At 55.4% G+C, this 26,717-nt stretch overlaps 1 protein-coding gene across 1 annotated transcript; it reads left to right on the top strand.

The window, feature by feature from the left end:
• The first annotated feature begins 566 nt into the window (after positions 1–566).
• On the top strand, positions 567–15,349 carry RGS14 (regulator of G protein signaling 14). Its single transcript, XM_008015422.3, has 15 exons — positions 567–771; positions 8,716–8,737; positions 8,932–9,110; positions 9,448–9,540; positions 9,631–9,774; positions 10,098–10,241; positions 10,393–10,501; positions 10,833–10,942; positions 11,396–11,599; positions 13,371–13,447; positions 13,689–13,815; positions 13,917–13,998; positions 14,102–14,148; positions 14,227–14,341; positions 14,625–15,349. The coding sequence occupies exons 1-15, from the start codon at positions 727–729 to the stop codon at positions 14,825–14,827; spliced, it is 1,701 nt and encodes a 566-aa protein (XP_008013613.3). The 5' UTR covers positions 567–726; the 3' UTR covers positions 14,828–15,349.
• The last annotated feature ends 11,368 nt before the right edge of the window (positions 15,350–26,717 follow it).

Here is a 26,717-nt window from a genome sequence, read left to right as displayed (position 1 = left end):
GTGTTTATGACAGGCATACCTGAATGTCTGTGTGTGCACAGCCATGCGGGCAAGTTATCCATCTGTCTGCGCACCTGGCCACGTGCATGGAAGGAGCCTGTAGGTGTCTGGGTCTAGAGGTACCCTGCATACCCACAGCTGAGGGGGAGAGGGCTACTAAGCACATGTTTGTCTGGCACACAGTAGGTATGAGATAAGTGTGTGCCGAGTAAAGTACATGTGTGGATACACAGGTCCCAGTGCACGTGTGTGCATGTCCACAGGAACACCCCCAGGGTGGACAGAGGTGCCTAGGTATGTTTACTCGTGGTTCTGTGAGCCCAGGCATGAACTTAGAGTTCCCTGCTCCTGGCCAGACCCGGCTGGGCTCCTTGCTGGGCACACGGAAGCCTCTGCCTTGTGTTGGTGCCCGTGCGGGATGCTGTCAGGAGTGTGATGGTGGCGTGTGTGTGTTTGTGCATGAACGTGTGTGTGCGCGCGTGTGTGTGTAGGAAGAGGCGTTCGCTCTCTTAGACCTTGCTTCTTTCTGTGGTTTGGTTTCTATAGAGACACTTCCTGTGGCAGAGAGAAGAGGTAGTGAGCGGTGTTTCAGGATGTGAGGGCCCCGCAGGAGCCGCGTCGGGCTCTCTCTGCCGCCTGCCTGCCACCGTGCAAGCTCTGGCCGGCGCTGCCCACAGTCCCCATGGTGGGCAGCCCCCGCGGCAGGGACCCGTGATCTGCAGCGGCATGCCAGGGAAGCCCAAGCACCTGGGCGTCCCCAACGGGCGCATGGTGAGTGTGGGCTCCGGGCCAGGGCCACGCGGAGGGGGTGGGCACACCCAGGGTGGAGCCCAGGAGGCACACCCGGCAGGGCCAGGCAAGAGCCCATGGGCTGCCAGCAGGCGAGAGAAGTTGGGACAGACAGCAGCAGGTGGTGGGACCTGGTGCTCTTACCCCAGGACCCTTCCAGATGGCCCAGCTGGGAGCCTGGTACAACCCGGAGGCAGAGCAGAGTGGGCACAGGCTTCTGGTCCAGCCCCCACCACTCTCTCAGCTGCTGCATCTGGGGCTGCATCCCAGGGTCACAGGGACACCTGATGTGCTCCTTGCCCCCTGCCTATCCCCACAGTGGCTCAAGCCCCTACATCCCACTTGGCCTGAGCCCTCCCCTCCTCACCCCCCGCTCCAGGTGCCCAAGGTCAGGTTAGTGGCAGCTCTTGCTGGGTCAGTGTCCTCTAGCCAGAGCTACTCCGGAGGCCTCCTGCCAGAACTAGCATTGTTTGGGCAGCCCGGGATGGGGCAGCAGGGTCAGACCAGGTTGATGCCACTTCTGCCTGTTCTATTCCTGAGCTTCCAGGAAGGGTGGAGCACTAGGATCCCCCTGGTTGCAGCTCTCCCACCTCCTAGCCCTCTCCCTGGCTGCTTAGCCCCAGATCAGAGCTGCCCTCAGAGGGTCTGGCTCTTCTCATTCATTCAGCAGATGGGGCAAGCTGTGCTGGACCTCCCTTCTCTCCCTAGGGTCCCCCCTCACTTGGAAGAGCCCCCCTTAACCTCAGGAAGGCCGGTGTCTTGGCCCACCACCAGGCCCCAGCCTAGTATCATGGGCCAAAGCCAGTGGCTCTAGAGAGACCTAGGTTCCAGTCCTGGTTCTATTCTCTCTTGCTGGAGAGAGGGGTCCTCGCCAGCTCTGTTTCCTCATCCATAAAATGAAGAGGTTGGAATGGATTTCAAGGCTTGTTGAGATGATTGAGTGAAATAATGCATATGAGGCCTTTGACCCATTGTGGGGGCTGCATAATTGTCAGCCTAGTGCCCCCTACATTTTCAGCCCCAATTCAGAGATCTCCTGCCTCACCAAGAAGCTGAGGCACCCCCATCACCACTCTTGCCCCTTAGTTCCCAAGACCTGCCTCTACCTCTTCTTCTTCCAGCATCTCTTTCCTGCCCAGCCCCGGGCTGGCCAACTGGGAAAGAGGCCATCCTTCAAAGGCAGCCCAGCCCCCTGTCTCACTGTCCCCAGTACCGACCCCACCATGAAAGTGCAAAAAGAAAACCCACCTCCCTTGCATTCCCACACCACAGGCATGACACTTGGCTCGTCCTTCCCTAGGCATTCAGGCCAGGAAGACAAGGAGGTAACCCCAGGCCCACCCCGGGAGGGCGACTGGATTGATGCTTCTGGGACAGTGCCTAGAACAGGGCAGCAGAGGGGGCCCAAAGACAGACCCAGCCCCTGCCTCTTCTGTGTCAGCCTGTGACTTATCTACTCAAAAGTCACCCAGAGCAAGGAGGGTGCCCCCAAGGTCTGCCCCCAGTTCCATCAAGCCCACAGACGCCCCGGCTCCTCTCAGAACTGTCACACACAGGTTATCTTTGCCCTTCCTGGGCCTGTTCCGAACTCTCTGTGCCACCTCTTAGAATCCCGAGGGTCACAGATTGGCTGCCTGCTGGTCACTGAGTAGCTTCCCGTGGCTCTGCACAGCTAGGGCAGGAAGGGCTACACAGGCACTGGCATCTGAGGTAGGGATGTGGATGGAAGGGCGCCTGGGGGACAGGTGTGCCTTGTCCCTCCATGAGTTACCTCCCAAGGGAGGCTCAGAGAAGTAAATGCTGTGCCAAGGTCAGCCGGAGAGTAGAGCGTCAGCATCCGAACCCCCATAACTGCCTGGTACCGGTCCTCCCCCACCTCTCCTCCCTACCACCATTCCCTGCTGTGGAAGCTTCAGTTGTCAGCCGCGCCTCTCTGCCATTCAGCTTGTCAGGCAGTTGCAAGGAAACCTGTCACTCGGAGACATCTCCCAGCCCCCTTCCTAGGGATGTCTTCACACAGCCTCTTTACCACTTCATTTGTTCATGTACTTATTCATTCATTCATTCAACAACCCCTCCTTACCGCCTGCTTGGGCTGCCACTGCCCCTATCCTAGACACTCCCAACCCAGGCCCATCAGCCCTACTCCCTGCCCCCTAGTCTGGCAAGGCACAAAAGACACAGGTGAAAATACTAGGCAGTGGCTCAAGCCTGGAATCCCAGCACTTTGGAAGGCCAATGCAGGAGGATCGCTTGAGCCCAGGAGTTTGAGACCAGCCTGGGCAACATAGTGAGGACCCATCTTCTTTTGAATTATCTGAGCATGGTGGTGTGCACCTATAGTCCCAGCTCCTGGGAAACTGAGGTGGGAGGGTCGTTTGACCCCAGGAGGTAAAGGCTGCAGTGAGCTGTGATCATACCACTGCACTACAGTCTGGGTGAAAGAGCAAGATCCTGTCAATAAAAAAAAAAAAGAAAGATGGAAGGAAGGAAGGAAAGAGGGAAGGAAGGAAGGAGGGAATGAGGAAGGAAGGAAGGAAGGAGGGAGGCACGGTTTCTCACACCTGTAATCCCAGCACTTTCGGAGGCCGAGATGGGCAGATCACGAGGTCAAGAGATGGAGACCATCCTGGCCAATATGGTGAAACCCCATCTCTACTAAAAATACAAAAAATGAGCTGGGCGTGGTGGTGCGTGCCTGTAATCCCAGCTACTTGGGAGGCTGAGGCAGGAGAATTGCTTGAACCCGGGAGGCAGAGGTTGCAGTGAGCCGAGATCGTGCCACTGCACTCTAGCTTGGCAACAGAGCGAGACTCTGTCAAAAAAAAAAAGGAAGGAAGGAAGGAAGGGAGGGAGGGAGTGAGGGAGGGAGGGAGGGAGGGAGGGGAATAAAATTCAGGGTTAGGCAAGAGCTGCAAGTGAAGAATAGAGACAGCTTGAGGGAACTAACTTCTCCACTAGCTCCATGCACCGTGTTGTAGGAGATGGTCCCTAAAGGGTCTGCAAGCTGGAGGAGGGAGGGCGCGGCATAGGCCTGGCTGTGGGCAAACACGGGGACAGGGCCCTAGGGGAGGCCTGGAGTTAAGCCTGGAGGGGGCAGTTAGCCTGGCCTGGCCTGTCGGAAGGCCTAGTTAGTCTTCCCCTCCTGGCAGGCAGACCCGCAAGGCAAAACCCATGCAGCTCTCTCTTTGTCCCTGGCATCCAGCTCAGGGCACCCAAGTTCAGGGTGGCCTTATACAGGGGCAAGGCCAGGAGTCATCTCCATCCGCTGGTTCAAGTTGAAGGGACCAGACACCCAGGTTCTGTAAGGACATCTCCACACAGGGTCTTGCAGCCCCTCAAGCTAGGATGAAATCAGAGGATGGTAGAGGGTGCCCAGCAGAGAAGATGCTCAGTAAATTGGCCCTCTTCCAAGGTCTGATCCCTCTAGAGGGCACAGTTCAAGAGGAATCCCTGGGCAGGTCATGCCAGATTAGACTTGCCCACCTGTGCCCCAAGGTCTGAGGCCCTGGGCCTCCAAGCTTCCTTGGTCCACAAAAGGAGGCAACTTGGCTAGAGAGGCCTCAGGCTCCAGAATCAGGCAAACTTGAGTTTTAATCTCAGTTCCACCACATCTCAGCTGCATGGCTTCTTCAGGCCTCAGTTTCCTCATCTGTAAAATAGGGGTAATAATACCTGCCACACAAGATGTAAAGATGGAGTAAGGACATGAATGTGTGCTGCCACAGGGCGCCTGCCACACAGTCGAAGCTCAGGAAACTGGGCCTTACTCTCATCTTAGTATTTGCAGGTGCCAGCAGCTCCTCCAGGACCAAATTCCTAAGAAAAAAATATGACTAGCTGAGGTCCAAGCCTGGGTCTGTGTGTCACTGGCCACCACACCCTTCCTTGCCCTTTCTTCCCCTTTTTCTCCATTCACTCACCACTTCTCCTCAAGCAGGCTGAAGCGGGAGAGGCCAGCGCTGCTCAACACAACTTCCCCAGGCCCCGCGGTGGCAGCCGGGGCAGGCCAGAGCCCCTGCAGGGCACCTGCACCCCTGCACCTCACCCTGCTGTGGGGTGCTGCTCTGATTGTGGCATGCCTTCACTCATGGCCACACCATGGCCTTGTGGTGCTTTCACTCATGGGGCCTCATTCAAGCTTCACAGCAGCCTCAGGAAATTGGGAATGCTGAACCTCATGCTACCCAGGGGGAACTGAAGCTCAGAGAAGTTGAGCTGTATTGTTCCCAAATAGCAGAGCTGGAAATGGACTCCACCCCCACTCCCACCCATCTCCAGATTTCTGTCCCTACTCAATTTCAGCTCCAGCTATGCTATCAACAACTGTCAGGGCAAGAGAGGCTCAGGATGGAGAGCCACAGGTGGTATTCAGGGGCTGAGAGTCCCTAGTGAAGCGGTGCCAAGGCCAGGGCCCTGATGGCTGCTTGGGAACACGGGGCAAGGAGGGTGCTTCTTGAGGAGGGAGTTCAGATCCGACCTCTCCCACCAACCAGGCCAGCCCTCCAGGGGCCACCAGACTGGCAGGGGAGAGAGGCTGGGACATGGGTGGATAAGCACGTGGTGGGAAGGGGCATTCAAAGGGCCTAGTGTTTGGGGATGACTAATGTCAACGGGCAGAGATCGGGGAGCAATTCCAAGCGAAGAGCAGGAGCAGATACCCAGGCAGAGGCAATGGCAAAGCCGGAAGCAGGGGTGTGGGGAAAATAGGAAAGTTTGGTGAAGTGTAGGGTGGAGGTGAGGGGGAGGGAAATGGGTGAAGCTGAAGGGGTTCATTAGTCAGGCCCAGGCAGGGTTTTAGCCGTAACCTGGCAACTGCAACGTGCCTCCGGGGGCAGGGAAAGGGCCCGGGGTGGCACCGTGGGGAGGGTGAGGCCTGGGGAGGATCTGGGAGCCAGCCCCACTTAACGACATTCAGTAAAGCAGAATATGGAAAATAAACCTGTGAGGGCCAAACAAAATTGGAGTGCTGGCTGGCCCCAGCCCCAGCGCCTATCATCCCAGACTCGGGGTTAGAGGGCAGGACAGAGGCTCAGGGTGTGCGCGAGGAGGGCAGGGCCAGGCAGCCCAGCGGAGGGGGCCGAGTCCGGGTGATTCTCGGGGATCTGGGGGAGGGCGATGACTGCGTCTCCGAGGCTGGGAACGCTGTGGCGGTGCAGGCGGGGGAGGAGGAGCCCGGGCGCAGGCAGGTAGGTGCAGGCTGCAAAGGAACCTTGCGGCCGCGCGGGGAAAGGCTTGGTCCCGTCCTCCCTCGCAGCCCTCTGCCGCCTCGGAGTGGGGACTTTCTCCTGTAGCCGTGGGAAACACCAACTTTCGTTGGGGGATTTGACTTTGCGGGGAAGGCAGAGCGGGGAGCACGCAGACGGGGCCAGGAGGGGCGGGGCCGGAGACGGGGGCGGGGCGTGCTGGGCCCGACGCCCCGCCCAGCGCGCTCGGGACTAACTCGCTGCCCTCGGCTGCAGCTTCTTATCCGGGCTCCAGATGCGAAGTGAAGCTCAGGGAGGAGCCGCAAGTCGTAAAACTGGAAAAAGTCAGGGCTGGGTTTTGAATTTGGGTCTGAGAGACCCCCACCAACACCTATGCTCTTTCCTTCTATGGCGGGAGTGGCAAACTCGAATGTGTAGCGGGGTCAGCATCAATATCGACACAAGAACAACATTAATGGTAACATTCCTTGAACATTTACTACACGCCCGATAGTGTTCTGAGTTCTTTATATATATTTAACTCATTTAATCGCACCAATCCTTCGAAGTCAGGACCATTATTTGCTCCGTTTTTAGAGAGGAAAAAACTGAGGCACAGAGAGGTTAAGTACCTTGTCCAAAGTCACACAGCACAAATTTGACCTCCCAAATTTGAGCCTGCCTCCCACTGCCTCCACAAGTAGCATAAATGCATTAAATGGGCCCCAGAGGCCTCTGAGGAGAGTTTAACCCTTTTGGGGAAGGTGGTGGCTGCTCAATGCCAGACAAGGTTGTCCTGCTGGGAAGAAGCTGGAGCATTACAGTGTCACGGAGCAAGTGGAATTTAAAATCTCTTGCTTTTTAAATGTGGAAAACACCTTTAAATTAAAATAAATAAATAAATAAATAAATAAATAAATAAATAAATAAACTGTGAGGGCCAAGATAATAGTAATATCCCACATATCTGCAGACCAGATCTGGCCCGCAGATGGCCACCCTGTGACCTGAATATTCTCAGGGTGGGAGTAGGAAACAGAGAGGGAGGTTCCATTTAGAAGGGTGGGGGTGGGGGGCTTTCCAGGCGTAGAGATGTTTGCAGGCCTGTTTCCAGTTGGGATGGAAATAAGGGGCTGGTGGTAGGAACTTCTGTGACAGGGCATGGTGAAAATGTAGGAGGTAAGCGGGAAGTAGGAATTGGGGATGACTCAAGCCCTGATGTTGGAAGCCCAGGTGATGGTAAGAAAGATGGAGGCAGGGAAACTGGTTTGGTACTCTGTTTTGATGGAGGCAGAGGGAGCTTCCATTTGGGAGCTTGAGGGCTTGTGGGACATTTGGGGGAAGATGTTACCAGGAAGTTGGTTATGTGTGTCTGGAGCTGCAGATCTGTGGATGGGGCAAAGTGCCCAGGACAGAACCAGGGAGGGCTTGAGGCCACATTGCATGAGTGGGAGATAGTGGGGAAGCTGGAGGAGCTGCTAGGAAGGTAAAAAGAGAAACAAGAGAAACCACCGCAAGAGTCATTTTGAGAGGAGAGTTTTTCTGTTTCACTAATGATTGGGATTCCCAGAGAAACCAGAGTTGTGCATTGGGGGCAAGGATGGAGTTAGCTACTGCAGCAGTGCTACTAACAGAGTAGTCCCTGAACCAGCAGCATCAGCATCTCCTGGGAGCTTGGCAGAAATGGACAGCCTCAGGCCCCATCTTGGACCTACTGAACCTGAATCTCCAGAGGTGGGGTCCTCCCACTCTGCCCTGAAGTTTGAGAACCACTGCTCTATATTATAGAACAGCATCCTGTGCCCTCCCAAGGTGGGATGGGACCTGTGGGAGACCCTGGGCCCAATAGGAAACACTTGCAATAAGAAGATCACTGGCTGCAGAAACACCTCTCCTTCCTGGAAGACAGCACTTGTTTATACAGCCCATATCACATGCTGGCCCCTGTTTTAGATGCTGTGGATATATTTTTATTTGATTTTCTTTTATTGAGATGGAGTTTTGCTCTTGTCGCCCAGGCTGGAGGGCAATGACTCAATCTCGGCTCACTGCAACCTCCGCCTCCTGGGTTCAAGCGATTCTCCTGCCTCAGCCTCCCGAGTAGTTGGGATTACAGGCGTCTGCAACCGCGCCCAGCTAATCTTTTTTTTTTGTATTTTTAGTATAGACTGTGTTTCACCATGTTGGCCGGGACAGTCTCGAACTCCTGACCTCAGGTGATCCACCCATCTCGGCCTCCCAAAGTCCTAGGATTACAGGCGTGAGCCACTGTGCCCGGCCAATGCTGTGAATATATTAAACTGACTTGATCTTCATATCAAGATAGAGGCAAATGGTTTGCCTCCTTTTGTAAATAGGTATTATCTCCTATTTACAGATTACAGATGGAGGCAAACAAGTTAACTAACTTGCCCAAAGTTACACAGCTAGTAAGTGCCAGAGACTAAAGTCTGTTCCTGCCCACCATGCTATGCACACCTGGCTCACCCAGCAGGGGTTGGGGGAGGAGGGAACCAGGGGCTGCTGGAAGGTACCTGGCATAAGTCCCAGTACTTAGTGGTTGGCACAGGATGGAAAGGGAGCCAGGGGCAGCCTGAGCAAAAGCCTGACCAAGTAGAACCTGCCTGGGGATGCCCAGGTAGAGGAGAACACAATTCCACCTCCTGGGAATTGGGCCCAGAACTGTCCCCTGGGAATCCTCAATGGGCTCGTCTCACTTCCTCTGTTGGGTCTCTTATAGGTTCTGGCTGTGTCAGATGGAGGTAAGTGATGGAATGTGTGGAGGAGGACTGGCTGAGTGGGAGGGAGGAGGGAGGTGGAGATGGGTGGGACACCCCTGCCACCTGCTATCTTTCCAGGGAACATGCCTGCAGAGTGGATGCTTGGGGGAGGGTGGGTTGTGCCAGGGGCTGGGGAAGGCAGCAAGGCTCACCGCGACTTGTCCATCCCCCTGCAGAGCTGAGCAGCACGACGGGGCCCCAGGGCCAGGGCGAGGGCCGTGGCAGCTCCCTCAGCATCCACAGCCTCCCCAGTGGTCCTAGCAGCCCCTTCCCAACCGAGGAGCAGCCTGTGGCCAGCTGGGCCCTGTCCTTCGAGCGGCTGCTGCAGGACCCGCTGGGCCTGGCTTACTTCACTGTAAGCCTGGGGTGGGGAAAGGGAAGGGGGGACACGGGAAAGGGCAGGGTGTGGATGGAGCTTCAGGCTGGCCAGAGTGGGGTCCTCTGTCAGCTCCCTCATCTAGCCTTCCTCAGCACCCTCTTCCTCTTCTCCCAGATGGGAACTTTTCTTCCTTCTCCCTGTCCTTGTCTCTGTCTCTCATTTTCTCTCCCTGCCTTCAGATCTGGCTCCATCTGTCTGGCTGGCCTCCTCCGTCTGGCTTGGTCTCTTGGCCCTGTCCCTGTCCCAGTCTCTTTGATCACATCCCCCAGTTTGGTTTCTGTGTCACTGAGTCTCTGCCTGCCTCCTCTCCCAGGAGTTCCTGAAGAAGGAGTTCAGCGCGGAAAACGTGACTTTCTGGAAGGCCTGCGAGCGCTTCCAACAGATCCCGGCCAGCGATACCCAGCAGGTGGGAGAGGGGGGAGCTGGGGCCGAGGGCTGGGGAGAGGGGAAATGGGCCATGCTCCCTGACCAACTCCTCCTGCCCCTCCTCCTTCAGCTAGCTCAGGAGGCCCGCAACATCTACCAGGAGTTCCTGTCCAGCCAGGCGCTGAGCCCGGTGAACATCGACCGTCAGGCCTGGCTTGGCGAGGAGGTGCTGGCCGAGCCCCGGCCGGACATGTTTCGGGCACAGCAGCTTCAGGTGGGCGATCCCCGGTGGATTGGCCTTGAAAGGGAGACAAAAGGCGCAGGGGCGGGGTCGGACCCTGGCGGGGAGCCTGAACTACAAAGCGGAAGGGGCAAATTTGGAGGCGGAGCAGAGCCAAATACCGGTGCAGGCGGGGCGGAGCTCAGAGGGCGGTATCAGAGGCACCCGGGAAGGACAGTTAGAGGCGGAGCCTAGCTGAGCTCCGGGCAGGGCCTGGACCCTGGGGGTGGGTATAGGAACTGACGTCGGGGTGGGGCTCGGGCAGCCCAGCGCCCCCACCCCAGCCCCGGCTCACCTGTCCCGGGGTCGACCCGCAGATCTTCAACTTGATGAAGTTCGACAGCTATGCGCGCTTCGTCAAGTCCCCGCTGTACCGCGAGTGCCTGCTAGCCGAGGCCGAGGGGCGCCCTCTGCGGGAACCTGGCTCCTCGCGCCTCGGCAGCCCTGACGCCACTAGGAAGGTGCGGACGAGGGACTGGGCGAGGCAGGGGGTCCTGCGGCGGATCGCGTGCAAGAGGGGACGCCCCCGGGTGCAGATCTGCGGGTGTGTGCCCACGGTCTGCATGCGGGCTGGGGCCCAGCCCGGTGCCAGCGCCTCCCCTGTACCCACAGAAGCCGAAGCTGAAGCCCGGGAAGTCGCTGCCGCTGGGTGTGGAGGAGTTGGGGCAGCCACCCGTTGAGGGTCCTGGGGGCCGCCCTCTCCGCAAGTCCTTCCGCAGGGGTGAGGGCAGGAGCGAGCAACAGAGATGGGGGGAAGGCGGGAGTTTGGGCAAGTTTGGGGAGTACCCGCTTCCTCCTACGTGGGCCACAGTCTGTAAGTCTGTGAAAATTGAAACGCAGGTCCCAGTGACCACCACACTCCCCTGGGTGGTTTGGGTCCTGGGCTAGACCACAGACGTTTGGAAATCTCCAACGGTGGTGTTGCTCCCAGGGATTTACACCTGGGCCCCTGCAGGATGACTCCAACCAAGGCCCACCAGCTGGGGAGAGGCTTCCGCAGAGGATGGGTGAGGGCGGGGGGCTGTTCGCGTCCATCGCTCCCTCTTCCCTAGAGCTGGGCGGGACTGCAAACGCCGCCTTGCGCCGAGAGTCTCAGGGCTCCCTCAACTCCTCCGCTAGCCTGGACCTTGGCTTCCTAGCGTTCGTCAGCAGCAAATCTGAGGTGAGCCGACTGTTGAGGAAGACAAGATGCTCTATGGGCTAGGGTCACTACTCAGGCCTGTTTACGTGCCTCATTCCAAGTTGCTGTCCTTACTGCATCTCCCAGCTTGCTCTGCATGGCCAACCCTTCAGCCTCCTTACTTTTCTCCCATCCTCACTGTATCGGTCCCCATATATGTCATGGGTGCACATCCTCTGTCGGCAGATGTGTGCACATGTGCAGCACCCAGGTGTGTATACACAGCACGTGTGTGGGAATCAGCAGGTGGATCTGTCTCTAGGTGCCCATAAGCCTGGGTGTGCATACATGTGTTCCTGCAGGAGGATATATCTTTGCCTGCCTTGGGAGTGCGTGTGCATGCTTGAGCCCCAGCAAGCTTACCTGTCTCTGTGTACCTGTCTGCATGCCCTTGCATGTGTACACATAATCTCCCCCGCTCCTGCCCTGAATCAGAGCCACCGGAAGAGCCTTGGGAGCACCGAGGGTGAAAGTGAAAGCCGGCCAGGGAAGTACTGCTGTGTGTACCTGCCTGACGGCACAGCCTCCTTGGCCCTGGCCAGACCTGGCCTCACCATCCGAGATATGCTGGCAGGGATCTGTGAGAAACGAGGCCTGTCTCTACCTGACATCAAGGTCTACCTGGTGGGCAATGAACAGGTGGGAACTTGACCTAGCTCCAACTCTAACCTCCTCCTGATCCTGACCCCAACTCCATTTCTGTCTCAGATCAGTCATGGCTCCAACCTCAACTCAATTTCTAATCCCCTGGACTAACCCTAATTTCAACCCCATTTCCTATCATCACCCCCTTCCTAACTTCAGGCTCTACCCACAATCCCACTCCTGTACCCACACCCAACTCCAAAGCAACCTCCACACCAACTTTCACTCACTCAGACATCCACCCGCCCCCACCTCATGCCCTTCCAGGTTTCCAGCTTCATCTATCATCCTACCATGGTGATCTTAGGGAGGTAAAACTGGGGAGAACCACTGTTGGAGCTGGGGTTTGTCCCTTATCATTCCCAGAGTCCAGACTGCCATCCCCAGAGACCCATCCTGGCAATGGCCATCCATGGGGTGCCCTCACCTCCTTAGCCTCTAGGGGCACCCAACTGCACCTAACCCATGAACTTTTTCCTTTAGGTGCAAACTAGCTTAAACTTTAAAGAAGACGTACAGGAAAACTGGCTTTAAAGGAAACCATTCAGTCAAGGGAATCTCAAGGAAGAATGTTGCCTTCCAGGGGGCTGTCAGGATTTCATTTACCTAGTAGACAAGTCCTAAGGTCCTGCCAGGTGTGTGGGGGAGAGGAACCCAGATCTGGGGCTGTCCTCCTGGCCCACAGGCTGGAAGTAAGCCAAGCAGGGAGTGATCAGGGAGGAAGAAGAGTGAAAACTCCAGAGAAGGTCTCTTGGGAGAAGGTAGGCATTTCTGGCTGATGTCCGGAAGGCTTCATGGAAGAAGCAGCAGTTGATGTGGATGGGGAGGAGTTTGCCTGGCAGAGCTGTGGGGGAGGATATTCCAGGCAGAAGGAACAGCTTAGGCAAAGGCCTTCAGGCAGGTACTTGCGGGCATGTTCAGGGGCCTGGAGTGCCAGGGTTCGAGGGCAGGAGTGGGAGGTGTGCTGCCCACTCTTCTCAGGCCGCCAGGGCGGCTACCAGAAGCCCAGATGGGCGTTCATCCGTGCTCAATATAACTTCCTCACCCACACTCCACCTGCTCCTGCAGCACAGCACAGGCCTCCTGCCCGGGAGACGCTGCCCCCAGCCCCACATCAGGCTGGAGCAGGCAGTGGGGCCTCTGAGGGTGGCCATCACGAGAGTTACTGTTTATGTACCTACTGTGTGCCAGGCATTGTGCCAGATGCTTCACATCCTCTGGTTTCACAGCAGTTTTCAGGGTGGGCCCTTTTTGAATGAGGAAACAAGAAGTGTCCTTAGTAGTGGGGAATGGAAAGAAGTGGACAAATGTCACAAATGGGACCAGGCCAGGGTGGTTGACCAAAGGTGGGTGGTGAGGGAGGAAATGCTTCCAGTTGGTCTGGTTGGATTTCACACACCTGAGGGACAGGGGGCAGCGGTCCTGGAGGCAGAACCTGTCCTGGCACAGAAAGAGTAGGCCAGGGATCTGGGACCTAGACCTGCCACTTATGATTTCATGCCAGCAGATACGTTTCTCATAATTTCTGTCTTTTCCCAAGAATGTCCAGCATTCTTGCCACTTTTCTCCCAGGCCTTGGCTTTCCCGGGCTTGGACTCCAGCTTGGTACCTTAACCCATTTGCTCCCCTACAGCTCTTCCACCCTCCATCCTTCCCTCCAGGAAGCCCCAGTGGTGGCCATGGGAGGGCGTGAAGTTGTTCTTAGACCCACAGGGATGGCTGGGGGTTGGGGGAGGGACTCTTAGACCCTGCCTGGCATCCACAGAAGGCCCTGGTCCTGGATCAGGACTGCACCGTGCTGGCAGATCAGGAAGTGCGGCTGGAAAACAGGATCACCTTCGAGTGAGTGTTCTGCCCCCAAGTCTGGATCCCAAGGTCCTGACGCTCCCTTCAGGCTCTGTTCTAGCTACCTCGCTCTCCAGGCCCCGCCCCTCGTGTTAGCCCCGCCCCCGAGACAAACCCCGTCCCCTACAAGCCAGTCCCACCTCCTGCAGTTCAGGCTCCACCCCTTCGCGTTTGTACTGGGAAGGGTTTGGCTGGGGGCCGGCCCTCCGGCCGTCTGCTGCCCGAGGGTTCCGCGCAGGCTGGAGCTGACGGCACTGGATCGCGTGGTACGAATCTCAGCCAAGCCCACCAAGCGGCTGCAGGAGGCGTTGCAACCTATTCTGGAGAAGCACGGCTTGAGCCCGCTACAGGTGGTGCTGCAGCGGGTGAGCTGCGGGGCCGCGGGGCGAGGAGAGGCGGGGCCGGGAGGGGCGGGGCCGGGGCCAGGCGGAGGCCTGTACCGCGGGCTGCTGACATCTCCCCGCAGCCAGGCGAGAAGGAGCCTCTGGATCTGGGAAAGCTAGTGAGCTCGGTGGCGGCCCAGAGACTGGTTTTGGACACTCTTCCAGGTAGGGGACATTGGCCTTGGGGCTTGATCTGGAACGACTGTGGCCCAGGAGGAAGGGGGCCCAGGTGGGAGGCAAACACTAACTGTGGCACTGTCTGCCGCAGGTGTGAAGATCTCCAAAGCCCGTGACAAATCTCCCTGCCGCAGCCAGGTGAGCCAAAGGCGGGTGGCCTCTTCCACCCTCTACTTCTCCCCTCCCGATTTTGACTCTGACCCCACATTCTCGCAGGGCTGTCCACCTAGAACCCAGGACAAGGCCACCCATCCCCCTCCAGCGTCTCCCAGTTCTCTGGTGAAGGCGCCCAGTAGTGCCACTGGAAAGCGGCAGACCTGTGACATCGAAGGTACATGGTGGATGAGCTGAGGATTAGAGGGACTAGGGCAGTGGGGTTGGGGACCATTCAGGGTGGCATCAGAGAGCCTTGGGCTAAGGCAGGGGGCTGGGTGCCATTGGGCATGGAACAGGAAGGGTGGGGGTTGGGGGGTCAAAGGGGCTGGAACAGGGGGCCACAGGCCATTGGTGCTGGGGCCAGGGAGGCTGTGGCCACAGTAAGGCAGCGAGACTGTTGTGGGCTAGCATATAGGCAAGTCTGCTGGGGGGACCCTCATGCTGTGGCTTGCCTCCAGGCCTGGTGGAGCTGCTGAACCGGGTGCAGAGCAGCGGGGCCCACGACCAGAGGGGTCTTCTGAGGAAAGAGGACCTGATACTTCCAGAATTTCTGCAGCTGCCTACCCAAGGCCCCAGCTCCCGGGAGACCCCACCACAGACTGAATCAGCAGCCCAGCCCGTCGGGGGATCCTTGAACTCCACCACCGACTCAGCCCTCTGACAGCTACCCAACAGTCCAGGACAGCTGCATGGCACCCGGCGGGCCGAGCATGCCACGGGTCCGCTCTGCATGCCCTGTCTGTGCCATGAGTGTCCCTGGCCCCTTCCTGCCATGGGCAGGCCCGCAGGAAGAGCCGGTAGGGGTGGAAAGGGGACTCAGATGAGACACACCCCACAGCTACCACCACCTTGTCCCACAACAAGCTCACCCCCAGCCCCTTGCAGCCAGGCCACAGTGGGGGAGGTGAGTCTAGCCCCTTGGAACAGGCTTGCCCAACACGGAGGGATGGCGTTGGCAGTGCCAGCCTCCCCAGCCTGTGGCAAGTTTCAACAGGGGCAGGAGGAGGGGCCGGCCCCTCCTCAGGGAGCTGGTATGAGTAAGGCCTGAGGGTGCAGGCGGGCAGCCCTGTACCCCACCCACATAGACTATACTGTACATACAGATTTTGCAGTAGGCTTGGGGCAGCTGGGTTTGTCCTTGATGTATGATACTGTTATTATAATAATTATTATTATTCTGCCATGAGTTGTCTTCCTTGTGTGCCAGACTGTCCTGTGGCTTCCCCCACCATCAAAACACACTGCTTCTGTCACCAAGGTCAGTGCCAGGAAACTCTTGGGGACCTCAGGATGTGCCTCCTGACTTCCTGTTTTCAGAACCTCTCTTCCTGACTGCACAGTATATGGGGTGGTGTGTGAATATCTTACAGTTTTGTTTTTCTAAAAAAAAAATATGGGAACTGGGTGAGGTGGCTCACACTTGTAATTCCAGCACTTTGGGAGACCAAGGGGGGAGGGGGTAGATCGCTTGAGCTCAGGAGTTCGACACCAGCCTGGGCAACATGTCAAAACTCTGTCTCTACCAAAAATACAAAAAATTACCTGAGTGTGGTGGTGCATGCCTGTGGTCCCAGCTACCCGGGAGACAGGTGGGAGAGGATCGCTTGAGCCCGGGAGGCAGAAGTTGCAGTGAGCTGAGATTGTGCCACCGCACTCCAGCCTGGGTGACAGAGTGAGACTCTGTCATGGTGTGGAGGTGAGAGAAAGGACGGGGAGAGGTGTGGGGGTGAAGAACCCTGTGGGGAGCTGTGCCTCTCTATCATGGTGCTGTTGTACTGAGGTCTCTGTGGATCTGAGTACATCATTCTGGTCACTGTTCTCTGCTTCTATTGGGGACCAAGTGTCTCTGCACAAAGGATTGGGGAATCCTTTGGTGCACCAAAGGTCTACAAGGGGGACACTGATAGTTGTAGCAGGGGCGGGTTCTCACTCTTACCTGCTTTAGCTGGGTGGTCTGGCTGGAAGCCCAAACCCCTCACAGTGGGAGGCAAGGAGGACCTCCCAGAAGGAGGGCCCCAGACTGCAGGAAGAGAAGCCAGATTGGGTTCCAGCCCAGAGAGGTAAGTGCTGCAACAGAGGAAGCTAGGGGGTGTAGGGACCGGGAGAAGGCCCCTAAGAGGGTGGTGGGGTCTCCTGACTGCCTCAAACAGGGCACATTGGCTTCCCCATTGGAATCTTTGCACTCGCTGTCTCCTCTGCCAGGAACTCCCCTTACCTGCCCCACACTTAGTCAACTGGCTCCTCCTCCTTGAAATCTGTGGGATTTTCCAGCCCTGTCCCCCTATGGGAGTTTCAGCCCTCTGCCCCCTCAACCCATTTTGTTTGGCTGGCTTAACCGGATCCCTGGCAAGCCTGGCTAATCAGAATACTCCATTCTACTGGCCAATCAGGGTACTCCATCCCATTGGCCAATCAGAGTACTCCATTCCACTAGCCAATCATAGTAGTACATTTCCCTGGCCAGAATTTGATTCAAACATAGTCCTCTGACCTCAGGCAGTCCAATCAGAGTCCAGTCCTGCTCATTTTCTACCATCTCCTGGGGTTTGTAGAAAGGACCCTTAGGAAGCGAACCTGCACGTGAATGCAGCCAACACTGGAAAGCAAGACTAAAAGATGGAAGAAGATTCCTGACGAAATCCAGCCATACCTGAAATAAAACACTCCGTGCTTTTCTCCTTGTGCAAGCCAATAAATTCTTTTCGTGTGTGTGCTTGTTACTGTGAGAGCTTTTTAAGACCTGCAACCACAAAAGTCCTGCCTCATTGAAGAGCTCTGCTTAAACACCTCAGAAGATCCTGCTCTAGTCACCCAGTATAACCAGGGAAGTGCTCCCTGACTGTTCTCTATCATTCTAGTCAGTTTTCTAAATTTGCAGTAGTTATCCCACTGTGCAATTACCTTGTTTACTGATTGATACTCATGCTGTGATGGTAGAAACCCTATCCATTTTTTTCTTTTTCTTTTTCTTTTTCTTTTTCTTTTTTTTTTTTTGAGATGGAGTCTCACTCTGTTGCCTAGACTGGAGTACAATGGCTCGATCTCGGCTCACTGCAACCTCCACCTCCTGGGTTCAAGCACTTCTCCTGCCTCAGCCTCCTGAGTAGCTGGGATCACAGGCACGCGCCACCATGCCCAGCTAATTTTTGTATTTTTAACAGAGATGGGGCTTCATCATGTTGGCCAGGCTGGTCTCGAACTCCTGACCTCAAGTGATCTACCTACCTCGGCCCCCAAAGTGCTGAGATTACAAGCGTGAGCCATTGCACCTGGCTGACCTTGTCCATCTTAATCACCACTCTATCCCCTTGGTCTAGTGGGCTGATAAATGACCCTGCAGTCTCACATAGTCTTAGCAAAGCATGCGGTGGCAGCAGGACATGGTGGTCCTGGCAGGGGACTGCACAGCACCATCACAGTATGGGGCCAGGGGTGGGGGTAGGGAGACCAACCCAGGTCCCTTTTCCGACCAGCCACAGAACTTTCTCCCTGGTGGTAGGAGACAACCTTCCATGTTCTCCAGGACAGAGAGGTGGGAGATGGGCTGTCTCTCCAAAGTTAACAGATGCTGCAGGCCAAACCCACCCTTCACCCAGTCCTGCACTTCTGTGGGCCTGGCAATAATGCCAGCTGCTGTTAGGGACCAGTGGGATTGCCCCATGATAACGGGTTAGGGGCCAGGTAGAAGAGCACGCACAGAGGCCAGCCTTGCAGGTACAGGAATTCACATTTACTGAGGTCCCCAAGTTAGACTTGCTCCATCCTTTATCTCATTTTTTGCCTTCACAACAAAACAACCTGGTGAAGATGAACTCAGGCTGCAAGAGGGGAAGTGACTAGCCCAGGATCCTGTAAGGGGTTGTCACAGGAGCTTCACTAGTACCCACGCTGTCTGATGGGGACACACCCCAGGGCGGCCTAGATGCTGCAGAAATCCCCAATGGGGAGCCAGGGTCCTCTCCCAGAAGAGTACGTTGTGGGTGTTTTGTTTTGTTTCGTTTTTTGAGATGGAGTCTTGCCCTCTTGCCCAGACTGGAGTGTAATGGTGCAATCTCGGCTCACTGCAACCTCCACCTCCTAGATTCAAGCGATTCTCCTGCCTCAGCCTCCCAAGTAGCTGGGATTACAGGCGTGTGCCGTCACGCCCGGCTAATTTTTTTTTTTTTTTTTTTTTTGTATCTTTAGTAGAGACAGGGTCTCACCACGTTGGCCACACTGGTCTCGAACTCCTGACCTCATGATCCACCCACCTCAGCCTTCTAAAGTGCTAGGATTACAGGTGTGAGCCACCGCGCCTGGTCCCAGGACAGTACTTTGATATGGCTACTCCAGGGGGACAGTTTGTTGGAGTTTCTGCCAAAACTTAAAAACAGCGTGTGACCCTAGTGGTGCCACTAGAGAATCACTCACTCCCAGGCACGAAGAGGCCTATCCCTGCAGGGTTATCTGTGACCCTAAAACAAACAACTGTATGTGGCTGGGGGTGGGCATAATAAAACACAGTGTAGCGTGTCCATGCTCTGCAGTACCACACAGCAGATAAAGAACTGGGTACAGGCCGGGTGCGGTGGCTCAAGCCTGTAATCCCAGCACTTTGGGAGGCCGATACGGGCAGATCACGAGGTCAGGAGATCGAGACCATCCTGGCTAACACGGTGAAACCCCGTCTCTACTAAAATACAAAAAAAATTAGCCGGGCGAGGTGGTGGGCGCCTGTACTCCCAGCTACTCGGGAGGCTGAGTCAGGAGAAAGGCGTGAACCCGGGAGGCGGGGCTTGCAGTGAGCTGAGATCCATCCGGCCACTGCACTCCAGCCTGGGCAACAAGCCAGACTCCGTCTCAAAAAAAAAAAAAAAAAAAAGAACTGGGTACAGCGTGTTCTAATGTGGAAAATCCTCCAAGTTGTGCTGTTGTTCTGTAAAATAAAGCAGAGCAATACACGTGGCATGATAACTTTATATAAACCACAAGCACAGAGGCACTTACACGCGTAGGGAAAGGAGAGAGAATATTCTCCAAGGATGCAGAGATGTCAACAAACAACAGTGTATGGGCTGGGCGCGGTGGCTCACGCCTGTAATCCCAGCAGTTTGGGAAGCTGAGGCGGGTGGATCACGAGGTCAGGAGATCGAGACCATCCTGGCCAACACGATGAAACCCCGTCTCTACTAAAAATACAAAAAAATTAGCCGGGTGTGGTGGCAGGTGCCTGTAATCCCAGCTACTCGGGAGGCTGAGGCAGGAGAATGGCGTGAACCCGGGAGGCGGAGGTTACAGTGAGCCGAGATCACGTCACTGCACTCCAGCCTGGGCGACAGAGCGAGACTCCGTCTCAAAAAAAAAAAAAAAAAGAAAAGAAAAGAAAAGAAAAGAAAAGAAAAGAAAAAATTAGCCAGGCATGATAAAAAATTACCGGGTGTCTGTAATCCCAGCTACTTGGGAGGCTGAGGCAGGAGAATTGCCAAACTAACAAGGAGACAGGAAGGGGACTAGGACTGGGGGTAGTGGTCACAAGAGACTTTCATCTTAGCTTTAATTATTTTTTAAGGATACAGTTTTTTAATAATTACAATAATACGAAGGACTCCTGAAGATCCCCTCTTTGTCCCTGGTGGGCCACCATTCTTTGGTAGAGCCTAGTCCTTCATTTGGAGGCTAGAGCCCACCACCCCTCTCGGCCCATTTTAGTTGGTGGAGTGTGCCCCTCTGCCATGATCTCCTCTGAGACTCTCTTCCCAACACACCCCCTGAAGCAGCCCTGGGCTGAAGGGGACCAGCTTCCTTCCTCCCAGTTTCTGTGCTCCTAGAATCCTCACCTCCTTGGCCAGCCAGGACCCATCTGCTGGGAGAGAGGCCCAGGCCCATGGCCTCCTCCTTCAGACCTGGGGCAGGGGTAAGGGGCACCAACTGCTCTGAGCTGACTTCTGGGTGGTCAGAAAAGACAGTGGAGCCACTCCCCAACCCCACCAGGTGGGAAGCCAGGAGGGGCCAGTGCACCCAGTGTGCGGCGTGAAGGAAGGGAGAACACACACGGTCGTTTTTTTTGGGTTGTTTGTTTTGTTTTTTGTGTTTTTGAGATGGAATCTCACTCTGTCACCCAGGCTGGAGTGCAGTAGCGCGATCTCGGCTCACTGCAACCTCTGCCTCACAGGTTCAAGTGATTCTCCTGCCTCAGCCTCCCGAGTAGCTAGGATTACAGGCGCCCACTAATTTTTACCATGTCCAGCTAATTTTTATCATGCTTGGCTAATTTTTCTATTTTTAGTAGAGACAGGGTTTCACCGTGTTGGCCAGGCTGGTCTCGAACTCCTGACCTCAGGTGATCCACCCGCCTCGCCCTCCCAAAGTGCTGGGATTGCAGGCATAAGCCACCCTGCCTGGCCCACACACTGTTGTTTGTTGACCTTTCTGCATCCTTGCAACACTCCATTTAGCAGAGGGCACTGGCTAAGAGCACAGGCATGACCTTCTTGAGGACACGTGGAGCCCATGTGGCTCCAAGTCCCCAAGAGACAATCTTGCTACTTGTCTCTGGTTCCCCCCGACCTTCACCAAGTCTTGGGGCTGGGGAAGAGGATGGCACAAAATGGGCACAGGGCAAGCACGGGGCACAGTGTCCTGGGTTCTGGGCCAGGGTTCCGGGGGTCAGGAAGAGGCACTGGCTGCTCATCTGGAGCCCCTGCTGGAAGTGCTGATGCAACCGCCCCAACCCCCAAGGGGGTGATCACAAGATGCACCCCACAGGGTGTCTAGCCTGGTAATCAGGTGACCCGGGCTTCTGAGGGGGTATAGAAGAAGCTGGAAGTCAGCTACCAAGGGGAAACAAAGGCCCAGATTGCGGGGAATACACTTGGTTCGTTACATTGAATCAGATGCAGCTCAGGCTGAGCACAGGACCATGAACTGGCCAACTCCAGGGGCACCATTCGCATCCTTGATGGTCCTGGTGGGGCCCAGGAAGAGCTGGGAACATGAATATGTCCATGTGGACTGTGAAAACTGCAGGGTCTGGGCGAGGGGTGCTCAGTAACCATCTTAGCACCTGTCTCCAGAGAACTGGCTTGGGGTTAGACCAGGGACAGAAAGCAAAGGGAGGACTACCATAGAACCAGCATCACCCCTCAAGCTGGCCTGGGTTGCTGGCTGCCAGCATGAAGTCCCGGCAGCTAAGAAGGGTAGGTGGGGATAACCCCACTAGCCAGGGAGGTCACTGTGTCCCTGACCCAGTGCTGGGGAGTTGAAGGAACCTGGAACCCAGACCACAACCTGGAGCTGGGAGCGTGGAACTGGAACTTGGAGCTCAGAACCCAGAAGCTGGAACCAAGAGGCTGAAGTCTAGAACCTGCACTCTGGAATATGGAATCGGAGCCTGGAGCCCAGAATTTGGAGCCCAGTGTCTAGAACCAGAGTCCCAAGCTTGACATCCAAACCCAGAAACTAGGGCCAGGGGACTGGGTCTCAGAGCCCAGAGCCCAGAACCCAGATCTTGAACCTGAGAATTTAGAGTGCAGGGCCTGGAGTTCCCAGCCGGGAGAAGATCCCAGAACCTGGAGGTAAGCTCCAGGCCTGAAATACAGAGCCTAAGACCTGAAGTCTAAAGCTAGACCTCAGAGCTTCAGGTCCAGACCCGGACACCAGAGCCGGGGCCCGCCTTGGTAGCATGCTCTCAGCCTCGCTCTCTGGCCTGGTCCTGAGGTCAGTGTGAAAGGCTGGAGCCATATGAGGAAGCGAGCTGCAGGGGAAGAGGTGACTTCTGAAAAAAGCGCAAAGCAGCCTCAGCTCTTCTGGCCACAGACTTTGGCCTTATCAGTAAATGAGTGACCAGTGCCTTGGCCATCGAGATTAATAATTTACGCAGGGCACTTATCCCCTAAACAGGCATGAGGTGTTCTCAGGTCAGCCAACCCTGCCCTGGACCCATAGCATTTATTTTAGCCCTGGGCCCCTATCTGGAAAATAGAACTTGGAAGAGACAATGTTTCAGGGCCTTGCCTGCTCTGTGCTGGGGCCGGGCAGCTCCGATTGAAGTCCAGGGTCTCCAAGACAGGACAAAGTCAAGGGGGCCAGGAAAGGCATTACTTTGTTCCCCAAAGGGAACCCACTGGTGAGAAGCACTTTTTTGACAAGAGATATAGGGGGGATGTGCCCCGATGTGTGCAGCGCACACTCGTGACTGTGTGCATGGCCGTTGTGCTGGTGTGAATGCTGGACGAGATGCTCACTGCCATACACCCAATGTACAGCACCGTGCTGACTCACCGTGGAGCTTAGATGTTTGCTGAATAAATAACATGCTGAGAAGAGGCAGGAACTCTCAAACTATGCTGATGGGAAAGTCTGTTACGCTGTTATGAGGTTATGCTGGTTATTAGTCAGTTTCCCATCCCCCCAAAACAAAAATCCAGGTCATGGGCAGAATGGTCTTTCTTTCTCTCGCTCTCTTTTTCCTTTTTTTGAGACAGAGTCTTGCTCTGCCACCCAGGCTGGAGTGCAGTGGTGCGATCTCGGCTCACCACAATCTCCGCCTCCCAGGTTCAAGTGATTCTCCTGCCTCAGAATCCCAAGTAGCTGGAATTACAGGCATGGGCCACCATGCCCGGCTAATGTTTTGAATTTTTAGTAGAGACGGGGTTTCTCCATGTTGGTCAGGCTGGTCTGAAACTCCTGACCTCAGGTGATCCGCCCGCCTCAGCCTCCCGAAGTGCTGGGATTACAGGCATGAGCCACTGTGCCCAGCCCCTCTCTCTTTCTTTCCCTTTCTTTTCTTTTCCTTTTTTCTCTCTCTCTCTTTCTTTCTTTCTTTCTTTCTCTTTCTCTCTCTCTCTCTCTCTTTCTTTCTTTCTTTCTTTCTTTCTTTCTTTCTTTCTTTCTTTCCTTTCTTCTTTCTCCTTTCCTTTCTTCTTTCTCCTTTCCTTTCTTCTTTCTTTTCTTTCTTCTTTCTCTCTCTGTTTTTTTCCTCCCTCCCTCCCTTCCTTCCTTCCTTCTCTCTCTCTTTTTTTTTTTGATGGAGTTTCACACTTGTCACCCAGGCTGCAGTGCAGTGGCGTGATCTCGGCTCACTGCAACCTCCACCTCCTGAGTTCAAGGAATTCTCTTGCCTCAGTCTCCCAAGTAACTGGGATTACAGGTGCACAGCACCACGCCCTGCTAATTTTTGTATTTTTAGTAGAGATGGGGTTTCGCCATGTTGGCCAGGCTGGTCTCTAACTCCTGACCTCAGGTGATCTGCCTGCCTCAGCCTCCCAAAGTGCTGGGATTACAGGCGTGAGCCACCACACCCAGCCTCATTTATTTTATTTTATTTTATTTTATTTTATTTTATTTTATTTTTGACACAGGGTCTTGCTCTGTCACCCAGGCTGAAGGGCAATGGTGTAATCACAGCTCACTGTAGCCTTGACTTCCCAGATTTCAGCAATCCTCCCACCTCAGCCTCCCCAGCTACAGATGTGTGCCACCACACCCGGCTAATATTTTATTTAATTTTTTTTAGAGGCAGGGTCTTGCTATGTTGCCTGGGCTGGTCTTGGACTCCTGGGTTCAAGTGATCCTCCCACCTCAGCCTCCAAGTGCGGGATTACAGGCCTGAGATATAGAGGGGATGCACCCCTGATGTGTGACTGTGCATTTAAGGAGCGCATGGCTCTGAAGAATCACAGAAACGGCTGGTTGTGCCAGCCTCCACAGCTTGCTCAGTTCCTGGATGTGCACATTTGTTCTTGGGATCGTTCTCTCTCTCCGTTCAGCAGTTATGCCTCTCCTGGAGAAATGGTTTTCATTGGTGTGATGAAATTCAATATATGTGTCAGCTTCTCATGTTCATGCCGGCCATGCTATCTCTGCTGCCCGCCTCCCGCTCCTTCCCACACCATCGCAAGCGGACTCCTCCCTCGACACGCCCTCCCAGGTGGCTGACAGCCCCTGGCTGTTAAGTCCTCTCTGTTCTCAGATTACTTGACATCTCAGCAGCACTTGACTGAGGTGTGTCTCTCTCAAAATGTGGTCCAACCTGGCTTCTGAGGTGGCTTCCTCCTGGTCCCTGGCTGCTCCTCTCAGTCTCCCTTAAATATGGGCGCGTGCCGGGTGCCGTGGCTCACTCCTGTAATCCCAGCATGTTGGGAGGCTGAGGCGGGTGGCTCACAAGGTCAGGAGATCGAGACCATCCTGGCCAACATGGTGAACCCCATCTCTACTAAAAATACAAAAATTAGCCGGGCGTGGGGGCGGGTGCCTGTAGTCCCAGCTACTCAGGAGGCTGAGCCAGGAAAATTGCTTGAACCTGGGAGGCGGAGGTTTCAGTAAGCCAAGATTGCACCACTGCACTCTAGCCTGGGCGACAGAGCAAGACTCCATCTCAAAAAAAAAAAAAAAAATTGTGGGTGCGCCTCTGGGCTAGGCCCTGGCCCCTTCTCTCCTCCTGTACATGCCCTCCCTGGGGTACAGGTTCTCAGGCACGGTCTGAGGCTGGCAAAGCAGGTAGGAAGCCATGTCACCCTGGTCCTTCTAGGCTACTGTAGGATCCTGGGCTTTATGCTAAGTGGTTAGCAGGGGCAGGTTTTAAAAGGGAGAGGAGGCCGGGCGCGGTGGCTCAAGCCTGTAATCCCAGCACTTTGGGAGGCCGAGACGGGCGGATCACGAGGTCAGGAGATCGAGACCATCCTGGCTAACACGGTGAAACCCCGTCTCTACTAAAAATACAAAAAACTAGCCGGGCAAGGTGGCGGGCGCCTGTAGTCCCAGCTACTCCAGAGGCTGAGGCAGGAGAATGGCGTAAACCCGGGAGGCGGAGCTTGCAGTGAGCTGAGATCCGGCCACTGCACTCCAGCCCGGGCTACAGAGCAAGACTCCGTCTCAAAAAAAAAAAAAAAAAAAAAAAAAAGGAGAGGAGGCGACATGCTTAGCTTGGTTTTCCTTTCTTTCTTTTTTTTTTTTTTTTCTTTTTGAGACAGAGTTTTGCTCTTGTTGCCCAGGCTGGAGTGCAATGGTGCAATCTCGGCTCACTGCAACCTCTGCCTTCTGAGTTCATGTGATTCTCCTGCCTCAGCCTCCCAAGTAACTGAGATTACAGGTGCCCACCACCACGCCTGGCTAATTTTTTATATTTTTAGTAGACATGGGGTTTCACCATGTTGGCCAGGCTGGTCTCAAATTCCTGACCTCAGGTGACCCACCCACCTCGACCTCCCAAAGTGCTGGAATTACAGGCATGAGCCACCGTGCCCCGCCTAGCTTGGCATTTTGAAAAGATTGCTGTCTGCTGTTTTGGAGCATGGATCAGTGGCAGCAACGGCAGAAATGGACAGAGCGCTTGGGAGGCCACTGCAGTGACCCAGGGGAGATGACAGGCCCAGTCCAGGGAGATGGCCCCAGAAAGGCCTAACAGCAAAAGGATCAGGGAGCTCCTGGAACAATAAAATTGGGAGAATTCAGGAATGGGTTGGAAACGAGGAAGTGGAGGGGAAGGAAACCCAGATGGATGGACGGCGTGCTGCTCAACAAGATCAGGAAGAAGGAGGAGGCCCAGGTTTGGGGTGAGAAGCACAGTGTGTGCTTCTGGCTTGCAGAGCCAACTGCTCGTGCCAGAGGCCACTCAGACAGCCTGAGCAGACGGAGCTTGGCACCTTCCCTCCAAAACAGTTCCTCCCGCTGGGCACCTCTTCTCAATGCGAGACACCCCCAACCAGGCAGGCTCTCAGCCCAGAAACGGTCTGGGGAGGCCGTGGCCAGAGCCCAGGTGCACAGATAAGGTGGGAATCACCACCCAGGGGGACACACAGACTCTGTCACTGACCAGGGACGAGGCAGGCAGTAGGCAGGGCGGTGCTGAAATGGCAGAGAGGCTGGGAAGAGATGCTTTGGTGCTGGAATGAAGCTGCCTTCTCGGCTGCCCTTATGAGTCCCAACAGCAGCTCTGGTCAGATGCAGCATTTTCTCGCTTTCACTAGGGCTGTAGCCCCAAAATAAATTTTTGGAAGTGGTGGCTGCGTAAATCCACAGCAGTCTGGAGTTACATCTCTTGATGGATTTGATCAATAGCTAACTGCCTCCCCCACTAAACCCAGAGCTCCGTGACAGCGGGGAAGGCAAACTTCAAACATACCAAAAAGCACAACCTTATTAAAAAGGAGAAACACCCCCAGTTCACCAGGAGCACCTTGGATTCAGCTGCTCCTGCCAAGGGTCTGAACTGTGCGGGGGAGAGGAGAGAAACGGTCACGTGGGCTGGGGTCTCTGGTCCTGGTGTGGGGGTGTCAGTTTGCTCATAGGTGAAGACACTCAACGTGACATTAACCTTCAAGCCCAAGAACCCAGAGATTCTGACATAAGAACTGAGAAATGATTGCATTTCCCTGACTCGGTGACACCCTCCTACCTGGGCGCGAACCCAGCCCTAGCCAAAGATCCAGAGGCACGACTCCCATCTGTTTCCTTTCCCTCTCTCCCTCCCCGTCACCAATCCTACTGGCCAGGTGTCCCTGGGATGCACCGGCCCTCCCCAGCCCGTCTGTTCCCATCTTAGTTCAGGCCTCATCGTCTCCCGCCTGGACCAT

The sequence above is a fragment of the Chlorocebus sabaeus genome, chromosome 23, assembly GCF_047675955.1.
Source record: "Chlorocebus sabaeus isolate Y175 chromosome 23, mChlSab1.0.hap1, whole genome shotgun sequence".
Classification (NCBI taxonomy): Eukaryota; Metazoa; Chordata; class Mammalia; order Primates; family Cercopithecidae; genus Chlorocebus; species Chlorocebus sabaeus.
The sequence above is the reverse complement of the archived record's forward strand: the minus strand, read 5'-3'. Positions and strand labels throughout refer to the sequence as shown.